The sequence below is a fragment of the Mytilus trossulus genome, unplaced genomic scaffold, assembly GCF_036588685.1.
Source record: "Mytilus trossulus isolate FHL-02 unplaced genomic scaffold, PNRI_Mtr1.1.1.hap1 h1tg000085l___fragment_1__unscaffolded, whole genome shotgun sequence".
Lineage (NCBI taxonomy): Eukaryota > Metazoa > Mollusca > Bivalvia > Mytilida > Mytilidae > Mytilus > Mytilus trossulus.
The window spans coordinates 707,296-723,854 of NW_026963295.1; the positions used below are offsets into that span (position 1 = coordinate 707,296).

The following is a 16,559-nucleotide window of genomic DNA, read 5'->3' on the forward strand; positions in this document are numbered from 1 at the left end:
GATAATAACCAAAAACAGCAAAATTTCCTTAAAATTACCAATTTAGGGGTAGCAACCCAACAACAGGTTGTTCGATTCATCTGAAATTTTCAGGGCAGATAGATCTTGACCTGATAAACAATTTTACCCCATGTCAGAATTGCTCTAAATGCTTTGGTTTTTAAACTAGATACCCCAATGATGATTGTGGCCAAGTTTGGTTTAATTTGGCCTAGCAGTTTCAGAGGAGAAGATTTTTGTAAAAGTTAACGCCGGACGCAGGACGACGACGGACGACGACGGACGACGACAGATGGCGGACGCAAAGTGATGAGAAAAGCTCACTTGGCCCTTCGGGCCAGGTGAGCTAAAAATGAATTAAGCTATATAATTTTGTAATTATGCTTTTATAAAAACAATGTGTTAAAAACAATGTGTAACTTTAAAAAAAGCTGCGTTCAGTATAAATGACACAACTGAGAACACAAATTACACAGTACTATAAAGAAAATCAATGTTAGATTAAAGCTGTTATTTCTTCAATGGCTTCAAACCTCTCGATAAGAGCTACTGCACTGTCAATATCCTCGGAAGACTTTGATGGCATTTTTTTCTCTGCAGTTAACCGAGAAAAGTAAGATGTGATTTGACAAGCAGTCAAATATTCAGTGTTGCAAAACTTTTTGGTACCATTCTCTAGTGCAACTCTCATATTTCTTGCTACAGTGCCAGCATTCATTTTGTTCCCACTCTTTTCACCATCTTCAAGTATTGACTTCAGATATAATTTAACTTTGTCTGAAAATCTCACATGCTTCTTTTTTTAAGACCCAACCTTGTTGTTCTTTGGCTATATCTTGTGAGATATTTAGTTGAGAATCATTAGTTCGATTAAAATTCAATATTTCAGACAAGTTTATACAAGCATCATACCATCTGAGCTTAATCTTGTCATAACTTGACATTTGCTGAAGATCGTAGTTGTGATCACCAATCAAACAATGCATATGCATATCCATAAATGAGGTAAAGGTCTGAACACAACCTTCTTGACAACTGAAACCATCACCTGAAGAACTCTGCTTTATGGATCCTTCCACCTTCATTGGAGGTTTAAAATCAGCAATCACTTTCAATGACCTGAAAAAGATTATAAAATTCAAAAACATCTTTTTATAAAAAAAATCGTGATTATACCTGTATAGTATGTATTTTAATTAAGAATTGAATGCTTCTTTTTGTAAATTTATTGGGTGGTAAAAGCGTTGACCGAAGTACATTTTGTATGAAGCGCGGAAGCGCTTCATTCTAAAAATGTACGCACGGTCAACGCTTTTACAACCTATTAAGTTTCATAAAGAAGTATTCAATACTCATGATACTTATAATTACATTTTTTTAGCTAAAATCATGAAAACACGATTTTTATCCAGTTTTATTTAATTCACCTGTGCACTTTTTTGTGCGACCTCGTGTCATCATGCATGATAAACGTTATTGTCTGATGCAATTGTTTACGGAATAACATGTTAGCCAATCAGAATAACGTATTATAATGAAACTTACATCTAATGTAATTATTAAAACATGATTGTGTGAACAGAAACATTACCAATATGGTCTCAAATCATTAATTGCTATTTATCATATTAGTTTTTGTTTAAACAGTTGTTATTATATGAAACTCTACATATATAATGTCAAACTATCTAAACAGAAGGATTTTTGTCAATAGTTTAAGGTTGTACTGTGACATGTAGCTGCTTACATCTACATCATTATCATTCATTTGGTAGATTGTGGATAGTGGTCCATGAATTGATTTTGTGTCATGAATTTTAATCTTTTCAATTACTAATTCACTTAAAATTGGAACCCGTTGTTTTCATTCTATAGAACATCATAGACAAATAACCTATTATCCAAATCAATGTCAGGATAGGCATATTTGCTAGGCAGCTGAAATAACATATACCATGCGAAATATTATTATGTTTAGTAAATTGTACCAACCTTTCATCTTGACTATTCATTTGTCCCTGAACAGATATATTTCTCCCTTGGCCAATACCATATGGTTTCCACATAGTTATTCGCATATTTTCTTGAAATTCTATATTGGATATTTTGGAGATTCCTTTAATAAGACCAGTTGCTTTATGATCATCCTAAGTATTTGTGACTTCCACATGAGCTGTTTGGCATCCAGAAACTACCCCATAATCATCTATTGCAGACTTCATATCTGAAGCACAAACTACATTTTTTTCCATTTGAAACGCACTGTCTGATTTTCCCTCTCATGTGTGCTATTTTGGCATCACAGTATGATTTTCCGCTTTGGGCTTCACTGAAGTCATATCTTTTTATATAAACTCCTACAAAAATAAACTATTAAGAAAACTATACATCAAAAGATTTCTTCAATTGTTTCTTAACAATCTGCTATGGACGGTTACCTTATGAACTTGCATATAAAAATTAAGCTCTGTATGTCAGACCAGTACGAAGTAACAGTCAATATTCCAATCTGATCATCATGCTATAGTCCTTAATATTTAGTTTTTATTATCATGTTCTACTCCTATCCATCCATAAATTGTTTGTGTGCAATACAGTATTTTTAGATTAGAAAATCAAATAAGAAAATCAGGTAACATTTGATAAATACTTATCAAAGGTAAATTCTTAACCTACATACAACATACCTGTCCTTTCACTTATAAAAGGAATGGAGAACCAAAGGTTACCACAATGGTAACAGCCAGCATTGTCACTGAGTAAGAAGACAGTTTTGATATTTGGCAACTGACTCTTGATGGTTTGCAAAGTATGCTCAAAAGTGCAGACACAGTGTACCAGTCCTGTTTGGTTGCCTCTACACAATGTGCAAATGTTCTGTGCTGAAATAGAAAAGACATTTTTTAAAAGATGTTTGCTGGTCATGTTTTGGAATTTTTGTCAGACTTTAGGAATCCTCAGGTTTTATCCATTTGACTGTCATAAATATTTTTGACTGCTCACCCCTAAGTTATCATAAATCTTTTACTTGTTCAATAGTAAGCCATTTTTATGATATTACAAAATCTTTTCAATAGTTGTTTAGAAATGAAACTGGTAAAAAAATCGAGAAATAACGTTTTCCTGCCAAATATCTTTGGTTAATATCTCATTGACCTATGATTTTTTTATCTTTTGCATCCAGATATCTTTTGACAGAAGCATTAATCACAGTGTTTGACTTATTTTATAGATACATATCTTGAACCAAATTGTGTACAATTTGCATTACCCCTTCTTTGTAATGAAACTTTTTGAGAATCTCAATCATATAATGCCAGTGTGCACCTCCTATTTTGTACTTGATCAAATTGATTTTTGGGGTTTCCAATACCAAAACATGAAATTTGCAAGGAGCAGGGGTATAATTTTGTGAGCTCTGATCACAGGACCTCTAATCTTTATTTACTTTTATTTCCTTTATTTTTAAAAAAAATTAAGTTTTTCTTTTTGGTAGGGTGTGGTGGGGGCGTGGGTTGGTAGGTATACCCAAAAAAAACTTTTTTACAACAAAAAAAATAATACTAACCTTCAACTCTTCATTCTCTGACTTATAAATACAAACAGAGACATGCCAGTTGACACCTTTCTGTCCAAACCAGTCACTTTGTTTTTCCCTAAAAGACATGGGTAAGAATTTCATGGCCCAGTCCATGACTATGACTGCTTGTTCTGATGAAAGGATCTTAAAAAGATTTGATTTGAGGACTCACAGTTATAAAATTATTGTATATTTACGATATAGACATTCTGAAATGTAGGAAATAAAACTGATGATCCTTTTTAAAAAATTCAAATAACAAGAATGTGTTCATATTACATGGATGCCCCAATCGCACAATCTTTTTTTTATGTTCAGTGGACCGTGAAATGGGTGTCGAAACTATAAATTGGCATTAAAATTAGAAAGATCATATCATAGTGAACATGTGTACTAAGTTTAAAGTTGTTTGGACTTCAACTTCATCAAAAACTACCTTGACCAAAAACTTTAACCCGACACAGGACTCTCATTATCTATATTTAGTGGACCGTGAAATTGGTGTCAAAACTATAATTCGGAATTACATGTAGAAAGATCATATAATAGGGAACAAGTGCACTAAGTTTAAATTTAATTGGACTTCAACTTCATCAAAACTACCTTGACCAAAAACTTTAACCTGACAGGGGACAGACGGACAAACGAACAGACCCACAGACCAGTAAACATAATGGCCCTCTACTATCGTAGGTGGGGCACATAAATAATATTTTTGACATTGTAATTCTGTATTTGTTATACTAACATACCTCCTAAATTTCGGATCTGGTTTTTTACTTCCAGAACAGTGTTGGTGAATAAATCACACCTGTCACAGCTTGTGTCATGAATGTGATCACTGCACAGCTGCTGATGTTTCTGATCCATAGGATCAGAAATGGCAAAACTAATGCAGTGATCAGCACATTTATCCTTTTGCTTAATGTGAGCCTTGAAATCTTTTATCAAGTAAAGCTTTGCTGCTAACAGGTTCTCTCTGCATTCCTTCAGTTGTATTAGCTTGTCATTATCTGACACATATTTTTCAATGCTTGACAGAGTTGATAATAGAGTCTCAAATCCCAAAGCACCATCTGCTGCAACATTATCCAGTCCTTTTAAATAAGTTCTTTTTGATGCAGGACATGCAGCCAAAATTTTGAAAAGAGTGGCTCTGGACAAAGGTGAGAAATCTGTTTCTTGGCAGAATGATTGATAAATTGTCACTAGTGTTGAGTGACATGCTGTCCTAACAACCTGTGGGATAGTGGTCACTTCTCCATTTCGTAAATGCATCTGCTTAGTGCCAACTGAAGTTACCTGTAAAAAAAAATACATTACAGACAAATACTTAGGACACATAACAGTTTTACTTTAAAACATGTTTCATAATCTATCACATTCTGAAATACTGATTATGCAAAATTTGTCTTAATGTCATCTTATCAATATTATCATTTTAAAATTTTTAAGTTTAGCAGGCCTACCTTCAATTCATGAATACAATCAAAATAAACAAATGGTTTCAAAGTCAGTTCTTACAAATAAATAAGATTTTACAAATTGATAAGATGGGCTTCCATGGAAGCCGTATGTCCCTAAGAAACAGTAAGTTTTAGCAGGAATTTGATGAGTAGCCGCAAAAAAATCACTTCACACAGTATAGCACATAAGATAAAGCTTCTGACACCTACATGACCTAGTTGAGAAAATTTTGTGAAGACCACACATACATGTACTACGAAGCAGATGCAAGACGACAGAACATGATCTTTTCACATGCTCAGGCAACATAATGAAAATATATTTACCTGATGAAATGAAGGATTCAGGAAGAAATCTAGTGCATGATCAAGCTTATCTTTATTCATTTTTTGGCAGACACATTTTTCTTTAATTGGAGGTGGAACACCTGAAATATATCAAATAAATGTTATGCTCACAAATGATACAACAAATATATGTTTCAGTAAAAAGTAAGTTCAAGAGCCACCTGTACGAACTGTGACGCCCGTATATGACACGGAAACCAGGCGTAAAAATCATACTTCATCCTGGCTGCATTGCAGTGTTTACAAAATGCATGTCCAGGCGTCAACCAGGCGTAAATTAGGCGGAACTAAGGCGTAAACCAGGAGTAAAATTAGGCGTAATATTTAAATGAGTACCCCTGGTTCACAAAAAAATAGCCATAATATGCAAATGAGTACGCCTGGTCAATAAATAAACCAGGCGTAATATCCTTACATAATACTACACTTATTTTAGTTCAGTGTATTAACCTAGCTGTGTACTTTTGTGTATTTGATACAAACTTCTGTACTGTTGCTTCTATTTCTTATTGTTTGACAAAAAACTTGAAATATTAACCATTGAAGAAGCTAATATAGAAATTCAGTGTTCTCCTCAGACATTTTTGAAGGCGCAAAATTCAAGGGCGCGTAACTCTTTTTTTGGGTGAAATATTGTGACACGAAAGCAATCAGTCATAAATCATGGCATGCAATACGAATTATAAGGCTTTGTGACATGTATTTAATAATGCATAGTATTTATAAATCAAAAGAATATATACATGATGATGTATGAAATGAACTGATTTCAGTTAAAAAAAAGTAAATAAAGTTCAAGAAAAGATCCTCCTGTTCTTTTGGGTCTTCCAGTGCTGAACAGCTTCAGAAATATCTATCTCTGTACTCTCTTCTCCTTCTAGGGATATAGTCACAAGACAGTTTGTTATCTTATTTGATAGCCTGTTCCTCAACTCTGTCTTGATCCTCTTTAGGGTTGAAAATCCCCTTTCACAATCTAAAATATAAATAAATTAATACCTGAATTTTTATATTTCAACTAGCAACTTAAATAAATAGTATGATAAATGAAAAGATAATGCATACTCATGTTATGATGTAAAAGATTTTATTTAGGATATATGTATTTACCTGCAGTAGATGTAGGCAATAATAAGCCAACAGCTGATAGGCTTGACAACAGAGGAAAACCTGCTGCTAACTTGCCAGCCAATTGCTGCATGATCAAACTGGCAGATAGAGACTTGAGGCTGTCATCAGTGTTAATTGTATTCTTTAGTAGCCTCCACTCCTGACTTAATGGCACCAGATCCATTTTGAAGTGGTCTGAAAGGATCTGAAAAAGATGTATTTTCAATTTGAAAAAATAAAATAAATGAGTTGAATAAAATAATAAAGAGCCAAAAAACTTTTAGTTGTTATACTTTGTTATATTACATAGAAGAAGTACATGTATAAAGCTATTTACCCCTATTTGCTCCCTGCCATAACCCTCAGCTTCTTCTGGATCTTCTGGAACACTGTTGGGGTCAAACACAGAAAAGCTTTCCAACAGAGGTAAATCTGGAAACCTCTTCTCCAAATTCTCCACCACATGGTCAATGTATGGAAAGTAGACCTAAAATGATTTTGGAAATGTTTACATTGTGAACAATTTTATAGAACAGACATATTCAATTTACAAATCCAGATTATTGTTATGTCATATACATGTACTTATGAATTACCTGTCTTTCAAATTTATCAAATTCCTCCTCTGTTGGACTCTTGACTTTGAAGTTTTCTTTGATTAAATCATCCATCACTTTCCTCACTGAAGCATAATTTTCCCCATGCCTTTCTTTAAATGATTGGATGGTCTTTATAGTTCCAGTCACAAGAGGTCTCACTACTGTGTAGTCTGCATCTTTTCTCTGTAAAACAAATCTTGTATTTAATAACTAAATTTAGATTATTTGCCTATTTGAATCTTGACAGTGCAGATATTATAACAATTAACTGAATTATAAATTAGATTTTTGTAAAATAATGTTACCTGCAAGGCTTTTGACAGTTGTGATAGTGGTGGCAGCAAATCACACATCATGTACAAAGTTGCAATGAAGTCAAACTTCTGTACAAATGTGGCCAGGCCTAGTGCTTGGGCATCTCCTCTCTCCTTGGCTTCTCTCTCCAAACTTGTGATGATTGAAGGAGAGCATCTCCTTATAGATTGGACAGCTTTGTCATGGGAAAGCCACCTAACATCTTTTGCCTCTGTAATTTTGATAACTGGCTCCTGGAGAATTTCCTAAAATAATGAGCATACATGTACAATAAAAATCTATACTTGCATGTCCAATTAATGATTTTTAAGTGTTCAACTAACAACCACATTGATATAATATTTTAGTCATATTAAGATGTTCTTACCTGAATGTGATGAAGTGCTGCCATTCTGACTGCACTGTACTGGTAGAATCTGTACAGCTGTTCCACAATAGCCTTAAACTTCTTCAGATAAGGGACAGCAGCAGCAGCTTGGGAGCTTGCTAAAGCCAACCTATGGGCAACACAGTGGTTTGCAATCAAGGTTGGAACAGACTCCTTCAGCAATGCTGCAACACCTCCTTTTCTACCAAGCATGACAGATGCCCCATCACTTCCTAATGCACACATATTCTCCAATGGCACATCAATCTCTTCCAGAGTTTAGACTATGACACTCTTGATAGTTGCTGCTTTCCCATCAAAAAGTTCAATCATTTTTTAAAAAATGAGTTGAACTTTTGCCATTTTTAAGAAATCTATAACAAAAAACAAATATGAGGTATTTCAATGAAAGAAGTGGCTGAAAAAGTCATGTTAGTAGTTGAGGAATAAAAATTAAAAAAAATCATAAGTAACTGTCTAAAATTTAAAGATTTTTTTACCTCACATAGATAATCAACTCCTTCTTAACAGCTACATCAGTAGTTTCATCAACCATTACAGTATAGAAGGGTGAATTTTTCAGGTCACAGATAAGTGGAGTCTGTACAATATATTTAAATGACAGCAAAGCTTCCTGGATAAATCTTTCAGAAGTGTATTTTGCATTCTCTCCAACCATCAAGGCATTCAGAACATCAACACCAAGGTCTTTGCCTGTCAAAAGATTTTTTGATAATTTAGATGTTTAGGCCTAGCACAGCACAATAATTCATTCAAAATATTTTTCTTGAAATAATAATCTTGAAATAATATTATATTTGAACTGAGCATTATTATAAGTAATGAAAATCAAACTTACAAAGGTTCATCAAAGGAACATAGTTGGTTGTGTGTGGAAGTTCCCTTTGCACAGCCAATACAAGCACTTCATTGCTGATTCCATTGCCATCTCATTTAATGTGACTTCCTTCTCAACTGCTGTGGCAAGACTGGTGTTAGCAAGAACTCTTGCCCCTTCAAAAGCAACAGCCTCTTTATGTGTCTCACTGCGCCCATGTCTCAGAATACTTTCACGTACCATCCATAAGCAAGGCAAATCAACCCATGCAGCTTTCCCTGGTACACACTTTTTGGGTCTCCTTTGATGTTTTGTACACAAGTTACATTTCATTCCTTTTAAAAAAGAATTAATACAAAATTTTGATTCAGGTTGTTTAATTTCATTATTATACACAAGAGACATACATGTCTCTGGTATACATGATCACGTTCTATGTAAATTAATTTCATGTTGTATGCTCCCTAAAAAATGTATTTAAAAAAATATAGTTTATAATTATACTGAGACTCATGAAAATACTGACACGAACGAGATTCATCCTTAACTAATTTTTTTTATATTGATGAACGATTTCTGCAAATAAGTTAATAATAATCTTTTATGAAATAAAATTTATAAAATTTTCCTTACCCCCTTCAACATTCCTAAGCCACGAAAATTCAGTCAGCCACTTGTCATTGAAACCAGAAACACGGTGCTTGTTGTTATCTATTGCTGAAACTTTAGCCCGCTTTGGATTAGAAGCAATAGCCTCTGCTATATATACAACTGACGATGTAGACGGAGGTGTATTCTCCTTTTCATTAGAAGTCATTGGTCTGAAAAAACTTCTAATTCCATCATCTGCCTTTCTCTTAACCCCTTTCTTAATAGTAGATATCATGTTCATTTAAAATCAAAATTGAATATGGTTAAGATATTTTGGTATACAACTTTTTAAAAGAAAAATATTTTTATGAACAGCTGACCAGTTTCCGTAGTTTGACATTACGCTTCCGTGTGTATTATTGTCAAAACCTATCTCTGGCAGGTAGAAATAAACGAAACTTGACAAATTCGTCAAAGTTAAAACCATTGAAATTATTTACTAGTGACATTATACAGAAGCTGGGCGATTCCGTACTCGTGTTGATTGTCACATATTTCCAGACGTACGGATTTACGATCGATGTTCTATAAAAAATGTATTTATGAAATATTCATCAGTTTCAGACGAATTTACCTTGCAAGCAAAATTTTTTGTCAATTTCTATTAAAAAAATCACTTCTCGTTATCTTTTATCAAAGTTTATTTTATTTTTTCACGTAAAAATACTCCATTCATAATTTTCATCGTAAATATATTTAGAAATGTGTATTCAAATTTATCACGTGTATTCAACACGTTCATTGGTCATGTTTAAATAGATTCTTCTTCTCGACCAATGTTATATAAATGTTCAAGTGATCACAAAGACGATGCGTAAATACAATGCATTTGCGATCTATTTCTTCGTTTTTTACACTAAAGTTTTTAAAAACTTTAATATTCCTCTCAGAATATCTATCTCCTTGATGAACATTAACGCTATAATCTGATAACATGGTCTGATAAGGGTGTCTCAGGTAAAACTAATTATCATTTATTGCTTAACACTGACCGACCGCTCAGCGGTGATCAGCAACTTGACAATTTTAACCAACATTTACAATGAAAATGTGAAAATTAACACGCTGCGGGATCAGATATTAAGGGACAGCGGCAAATTAAGGCGCTGCGGGAATTACGGAAATTGTGAAGGCGCTGCTGGGCCGCAGCGTCATATCTGCCTGGGGAGAACACTGGAAATACATACATTTTATGCAGACAATTGCTCAAATAAGTTTTAGTTTAAATAAGAATTATGACAGTTATTTTTTCTTGAAATAAAAGTAGCATTTTAACTAAGTTTGTTTTTGAAAATTATGGCCAATTAAAATTAATTGATAAATTTTCATCCCTGCCCGCCCCTCTAAAATCGACCCGCCCCGATTTTCTTTTATTTTATAAAATTTACGATTTACAGATTTTTTCGTTTCCGTTACCGATAACCGTTAACATTTCATTTCATTTATAACATCCTGTTTCAAATCTCGGTTTTGTACTTCGAAGAAATCTAACCAAAATGATTGCCGACATATTTTGATGCTCTATGATGACAACATCATCTTCCGAGAGTAAAGATTGATAACTAGAATGATGTGAAATGTTCGTGATACGAGAAAAAATGCTGTGTCCTAGTCCACAAATCGAGAGATGTCCCAAATTTATGTGATAAGAAAACTGTTTTTTTTAGTCCGAGATTACTCTGACGTCCAACAGGTGTTTTGCTAGACAAGCTGGGGCCCGTAGTCCAACGGCCCCAGCTTGTCTGGCAAAACAGCCGTTGGACGTCAGAGTAATCTGGGACTAGATTTTGTTATGCAATGACTTTTTACAGGAAGTTTAAATGTGAAAGACATATCCAAAGCGCAAGACTCATGGAACCCATTGATACAGAAAACATGACTGGATTAAAAATATTGAAACACAAACACAAACTTGTTAGATTTAAATTATGACCCTATGTTGAGTTTAAACAGTCGACTAACATACACTTTTTATTTACACAAGCCCTTAGATTTTACCTATGACTGTCTTTTCTTGTTGAATTAAAACAGAAAATGTCCAAATACCCCAAAAGAGTCATTAAACAACAACTTTTTTTTTTTTTTTATTAAGTTCATGTTTTACATGGTAATTATATTTTCATCTTGCCTAAATGCATAAGTACCATCCCTATTATTTTCAACACTGTTTAAGTTTTGATTTTATTGTTCTCGTAATAATTGTATTGCATACCAATGCATTTTCTTCATTTTATGGGGACTAGAACCATCGTTTAGAAACCCAAATACATTTAGTGTAGAAAGTCCAACTAAAGAGAGCATTTCTACAGGTTTTTGTTTTTTAGTTTCTAAAGCCGCAATTAGAGACATTTATTCTAGGATTTGAAAGATAATGTAAGATTCCTCATACCTGTGCATACATGATATAAGCTTATTATTACATGCATATATGAAGAACTCGTCACAAAATGGTTTCATATGAAATAAAATTTTAAAAATAAAATCCTCCCACCCACCCCATTTTTTTCAAAAAATTGGATGAAAATCTACTAATTAATTTTAGTTGGCCTATATATAATTTGTCTTTTGAACTAAAATATAAATGATAATACTGTAATTTAACTTAAAGTAAAAGATTTTAATGTAATTATCCAAGGATAAAGGTTTTGGGATTTCAAAAATTCTGATAGAACATAATATTTAATAACTTAGTTATACTCACATTATTATTATCTATCATGTATTAAATTACTACTTTCCTTTTATTTCACAATTTTCATTAATGCCATTAATTTATTTGCTTCAGTATTTCCAATTTCAGATTCTTCCAAAAAGCACAAAACAAGCAAATTATCCCTGAATATATGAAGCTGCCATGTGTCCAACTCTTGCAAACTAAAACCAAAGAGCCAAATTTTGAAAAAAAATCCCATGATCCTTTTAACAAAGCATTATGGGTATTTCTATTTACGCCATACCAACAGTTTTACGCCCGTAAGAAAATTTACGCCTTGATTATTTCAATTTACGCCCGTAAGAAAACTTACGCCTTGCTTATTTCAATTTACGCCAGGTTTACTGCTTTTTTCTACGCCCGTAGAGACTACAAATTTACGTTTCCTGCTCCCTTACACTTGGATCTAGACACGCAACTACCACTTACGCCTGGTTTACGCCTTATTTCCAGGCGTAATACGCCTCATAATTTCGTACGGGCATGATGATGTATGTATAATCAATTACTCAGTAAAACTTGCTTTTAAGAACAAAATTAACCAAATCTAAGGATGATAATGAAAAGCTATGAATGTAAAAATTAATCTGAAATCGTACAAACAGGAATCTCTAAAATACAAGCTTTGATTGTCTCTGGTCAAGAGAAAAGTACCACTTACATTTATTTGATGCAAAGACTGACAGTGTCCTTTCACAATCACTGCAAATGACATTGATACTTTTAAAATATTATAAATAAATGGTTTCAGTATTTACCAAAAAATCCTCAATTTGTTCTGGCTTGGTCAATCTCATATATGCTAATGTCAGGAAATATGTCTCTCAGCTGCTGCTTTGTGTAATTTAATGAGATCATTGACAGGAACTTTTTGGTGCCCTTGTCAGTTGATTCTTTGAAGAGTTGAACAACCAGCTCATCTACTTTAGGTGATGGTGTTGAACACTGAAATAACATTTAAAAAATTAACATTTAAGTTTTATTTTTAAATCATAATCTCAAATAAGGGTATCCACCTCAGTGATGTAATGGTTAGCATAATCGCCTTGAGTGCGGTAGGTTGTGAGTTCGACTCTAAACCTGGTACAACCAAAGACTTGAAATTGGTATTTGCTGCTTCTCTGACATTTAAATTAAAATTGTTTGCTTAGACTAATTCATTTCATCATTGACAAATAATGTTAGGGGGTTAGATTCTATATTCTATCAGTTGTAACTGTTTACTCAAATTGCAAATGTAAAATCTACATTTTACATAGGCCAAGTATAAAATATATAACATTAATCTCAAAAACATTAATCTCAGAAAAGAGGGAAAAAAAGTTCAATTATAACAATTTAATGAAACATAACAGGTAAATCTTAAAAATGTATCCGTATCCGTAACAAATATGTGATAAGATATAAATAACACATAGCTGAGAGTGTGATAGAGCAGATTGAGTCCCGAGAAAACATTGTCAACCGCAGCGAAGCCAAGGTTGACAATGTTTTTTCGAGGGATACCGATCTGCTCTATCACCCTCTCAGCTATGTGATATTTGATTTATTATACTGAATGTCCTATCATCATTATCTTTAACAGATGAGTTTTATTATAAAGTATTTTCTATGTTAAGTCACATACTTGACAGCGTAACAGGTATTTGAAAAATCATCAGAAGTGAAGTAAATAGACAATAGTAGTGCAATGACTTGACATATCAACGATACAAGGATTAGGCCCTAAACGGGAAAAAAGCTCTGCTATCAAGAAAAAAAATATTTTCAATTGTTGTTATTTTGTTATTGTTATTTATTTTATTTAAATTTTGGGTAAATACCCCTTTCAAAAGGCCTCATCTCTGGCTGAGAAATATACATCACAATAAACATGATGAAATGTACATCACCAGTTGAAACCCATCGATGGTGAACGAATGCGTTTAATATCAACAATAAGCATAAATTAACACACAATGATTTATAGGTTTTAAAGTAAAAATATTAACAAGTGAAATACGTTTTTCCAACAATTGTAAAAGAAATAAGTTTGAGTCGTTCCACGCTTCGTTGTATAGTAAATTAAAACTTTTTACATTGTCTATAAAATAACTTGATGTAGATTCAATTCATTGTCGTTTAAACTGCCGATTTTTGATTGGTCTAGCCGAGAGGGTGACATTCCAAAAAATTGTCACCCGCTCAGCCATGAGAGTAAATTAACACCTTCGTATTAGGCAATCAAAATATGGCATTTTAACATGATGTATAATAATACTTTAATATTACACTTTTTTATATCAGTTTTCAAAATTCATAGCCTAAATTCATTGTTCATGTCAGTGTTTCCGTATATATTATGTTTCATTGCTCATGTGTTGTTTCCCTATATATTATGTTTCATTGGTAATGTGTTGTTTCCGTATATTTTAGCCACTCGTCTTGAGCCTACCCATTTGATCTGATAACACCCCATACAGCAATAAAATTATACTTTTATTGCCATTCATAACTCTTAACAGACCAATTAACAGACCGGGTTTTATACATCCGACCCATTAACAGACCAGGTTTTAAATAAAGATTGATTTATGTCACTAAAATACAGATTTTTGTGTAGATTTTTCACACAATGATTTCAATTTGGTTGACAAACATAATGCCTGTCTTTGTTCGATGTTCAAAATATCGCATGCAAGTAAATTCAACCAACGTGTCTTTTTGTGTACATTTTGTGTGTGTAAAATGTGTATAAATTTATTGATGAGTAACACGCCTTTTCATTTTATAGATCGTACATTGAAGCTAGAAAAATAATAACTACACCACTGGATTCAGTACACTGAATTGTTTTGTTAGACATGAATAATTTTTATGATAAACATATATTTAAAAAGTTATACAATGAAACATGCAGAATTTTCAATGATTTCCTCGATAACACCTGATTAACAGACTTTAGCCAACCCGATTAACAGACCCCCTGCTGATATAGCCACATACTCAATATAGATTAACCGACCAATCTCTCGGTTAGCCGAGTGTCGGCCGTGAGTATGAAAATGACCTTTATGAATGATAAATACAATTAATTAATCTATAACATGCTTTAAATCATTAAAGATTGATAAATGATTATAATATTAAATAATTCCTAAATAATAGATTATAATAGAGCATTATATTGTTTTATAATTTGGTTAGTTATTTGCTTATTTTGCTTACTTTGCGTTGCTGAGTTGCTGCATGTAGATATTTTAATGTTTTACCCACAGTGTAGATACTATTCTGTACGCTATCCGGAAGTCGCGATTTTCGAAGCGAGAACTTTTTGGATCACATTTTAAATTTGTTGGATATACTTTATTAAACGGTAAGATCCCCGGCGAGAAGAAATTCATGACTTCATGAACTATCATGAATGGTTCGTGAATGTTCATGAATGGTACATGAAAATTCATAAATAATTCATAAATGAAGGTTCATGAATTTAATTCATGAACTGTTCATTAAAAGTATTTTATGAATGTTCATGAAATTTTGATGAATCACTAGCTGCTCATAAAAATTCATGAAATGTTCATTAAAAGTATTTATGAATGTTCATGAAGTTTTGATGAATCACTAGGTGTAACATTTATAACTTACATCACACGTATAAATGAGTATCATAGGTACCGTTTCGACCATTCAGAGTAGAACATTTTACCTAATTATTCGTGAAATATCATAAGTGGTGGTAAAAGTTTCAGCCAGATCTTTGAAGCCAGAAATAAGAAAATTACACTTGTTTGAATTTCTCACTGTACGATCAGTCTCGCTTGTATATTTTGAAACTGTATGATCAGTCTTTATTTCACTGTATTCGAGTGGTGATTTCAAGTTATTTACGATACATTAGACGGTGGCATTTTTTCTAAATAACACAAATGTATTTCAATAAATTCACATCCTGAAAACTTATCAAACATGTTTTAGCTTGATAGGGTGTACTTACTTACTACATTAAGTATAATGATGTTTGAATATTGCTAAAATAAGAGGAAGGTTTGTTGTTTATCAGTCAGGGGACTTACTGAAATAAACCACTTATTTGAGTAGCAAATTTGAGGTTTTGTCACAAATTGGGATTTCGTAGTTTTTTTCAAAATTTTAAACACATAGATTTAAATAATATCTTTTAATTAGTAAAATTTTTAAAAAAATGAACTTTTTGCTACTTTTAAGTAGCGAGGTTATGCCTTTGATGCTATCATTTAGCTGAAAATTCTATTTTAGTTGAAAAAATGCTATAATAATGGCTTTACATAATGAACTGATACTTTCTTAAAAGATTTTTCCCAGCAGTGGGAGTATTTTTCCTGTGAAGTTCAAGGTTTCATCTTTCAGATTATGTAATAAAATTCTACTGTTCGCCATAAAAATTTCACTGTTCGGGGGTGTAGAAATTAGTGGGGGTTATTAAAAGAATGATACTTAAACAAATGATTTTAGGGAAGGAAATTGAGGTCTGATACTTAAGCAAGTGATTTTTATGTCATTATCCTAGATTCAGTACAAGGTCATCACCTGAAATGACCTGGTCATCCT

At 32.8% G+C, this 16,559-nt stretch overlaps 1 protein-coding gene across 1 annotated transcript; it reads right to left on the reverse strand.

The window, feature by feature from the left end:
• Window positions 1-6,188: 6,188 nt before the first annotated feature.
• LOC134699821 (zinc finger protein 862-like) lies at window positions 6,189-8,031 on the reverse strand. Its single transcript, XM_063561233.1, has 6 exons — window positions 7,786-8,031; window positions 7,409-7,663; window positions 7,101-7,286; window positions 6,842-6,991; window positions 6,505-6,709; window positions 6,189-6,370 (listed from the first exon to the last, which is right to left on the reverse strand). The coding sequence occupies exons 1-6, from the start codon at window positions 8,029-8,031 to the stop codon at window positions 6,189-6,191; spliced, it is 1,224 nt and encodes a 407-aa protein (XP_063417303.1).
• Between the last annotated feature and the right edge of the window lie 8,528 nt (window positions 8,032-16,559).

Excerpts from the sequence above, each read along its gene's own strand:
- LOC134699821 (XM_063561233.1), bottom strand. The coding sequence starts at position 8,031 with ATGTGTGCATTAGGAAGTGATGGGGCATCTGTCATGCTTGGTAGAAAA. Across the intron at positions 7,287-7,408 it reads AACTGTCAAAAGCCTTGCAG|AGAAAAGATGCAGACTACAC; the intron begins GTAACATTATTT and ends TTTGTTTTACAG. Across the intron at positions 6,371-6,504 it reads ATTGCCTACATCTACTGCAG|ATTGTGAAAGGGGATTTTCA; the intron begins GTAAATACATAT and ends TTTATATTTTAG.